The 1,642-nt window shown below is 40.1% G+C and overlaps 1 protein-coding gene and 1 pseudogene across 1 annotated transcript; both read right to left on the bottom strand.

The window, feature by feature from the left end:
- Positions 1–600, bottom strand: part of LOC107640106 — an 8,462-nt pseudogene extending 7,862 nt beyond the window's left edge.
- On the bottom strand, positions 835–1,638 carry LOC107640105 (elongation of fatty acids protein 3-like; the record flags this gene model as incomplete). Its single annotated transcript, XM_016343659.2, has 1 exon — positions 835–1,638. A coding segment is annotated over one exon (690 nt), but the record flags the coding sequence as incomplete, so codon positions are not given.

Raw genomic sequence — 1,642 nt, 5'->3', positions numbered from 1 at the left:
AACATGTTATAAGTATAATTGTAAATATAATAATAAAATAATAATATTATAGTATATTGTGCGGTTTGGATTGGATTAGATTGGTTATGAAAATTATATCCGAATTCCGATCCGATTCAGCGGTTAGCAAAAAATAGAATCCAATCAAATCCGAATTAGTGCGGTTTTAATCGGTTTTCGGTTTGGATTGGATTGGATGAGCGGTTTAATTTAAATCAGTTTAGATTTGAACACCCCTATCAAAAAGAATAACTTACATGTTATTTTAGGGAGGATAGAGTAGCATTTACTGTATATATATATTACTATCAGAAGTTTTCAGAACATGTGGAGAAGAAGATAAGAGGGAAACAAATAACAATGATTGCACATTTTGCACGTATTACCTACGCTTTAGCTACACGTTTGTAACCTGCATTAAATAGAGGTACTATTTTATTATATAAAAATAAAAGTCGACTGGGAGACACAAGATGATATCGTGTCATAGGTGAGGAAATGAACTTTAATTTATTGCCTATCGCTGGGACTGTGATTTCCAGCAAATAAACTTACTTTATCAAATGAAAGAAGATTATTGCTACATGGATGGCCATACATTTAGATGCCGTGTGTTTCTTTTATACCAAAGAGAAAAATTAAAATACACGATGATATGATTTTTGTTTACTTGAAAAGTTTCCATACCAATAAGTACCTAGAGTGAAAACACCATTACAGTACACCAACCTATCTAACATGACCAGAATGCAAATTGTGGTTTGTTAATTAATTACAATAGCTTGCTCATTCATCATATAAATGAATCAGAATCATATAGTCTACAAAATCAAATGAACAAAAAAATAATTTAGCTATAGTTTTATTTTGTTTCCATATACATGCATGGTTTTTACATAGACAGGTGAAAAAAAAGGAACAAAAATGATGACTACATCTCTTAGTTTCTCAATTGAGCTTCAACTTGGATGTGTCTGATAATTCGTTGTTATTATTATTAGCGGCGGCACAAGATTTCTTCTTTTTCCCCTGAATGTACATCCTAATATAGAAGTTGAGGAATAAGAGCAAAACGACACCGTTCAGAAAAGAGTTGAAAACCCAGGCTCCCATCCCATTGCAGCCACCGTTGAAGAAATGCAGGAGGAGCACCCCAACGTGGCACACCAGATTGCACCCCAACAGCACCATCTTGCAATTCACCACGAATGGAAAACACGCGCTTCGCAACCCTATCGCCGTCCACACTCTGTAACCGTAAACCAGAGAGTCAACGAGAGTGGTGAACAGGATCGCCAGAACCTGAAACGATTGCGAGAATTCCAGCCACAGGAACGACATGAATGCGGAGATTGAGTGGTTGAACACCTGGAAGAACGCCAACTTGCGCCTTCGTAGCACCGACAAGGTTGTACGGAACATGTGGAGGAAGCGTGAGAGGTAGAACACGTAGGACCAGAAGAACACGCGGCCTGAGGGGCGCGTGCCGAGTGGGAAGCAGAGGAGCCATTGGAATGGGGTCTTGGAGCGCCGCCAGAACCAGCTGGTTTCTCGGATTTCGGCGACGGAGGAGAGGAGGAGGCCGGCGAAGATGGTGGCGGAGATGAGGGACATGAGGAGGCTGTGGAGGGCGGGGAGGGGG

This window comes from Arachis ipaensis, chromosome B05 (assembly GCF_000816755.2).
Source record: "Arachis ipaensis cultivar K30076 chromosome B05, Araip1.1, whole genome shotgun sequence".
NCBI classification, from domain to species: domain Eukaryota; kingdom Viridiplantae; phylum Streptophyta; class Magnoliopsida; order Fabales; family Fabaceae; genus Arachis; species Arachis ipaensis.
Note: the sequence above shows the minus strand (reverse complement) of the source record. Positions and strands in the feature narration are given on the sequence as shown.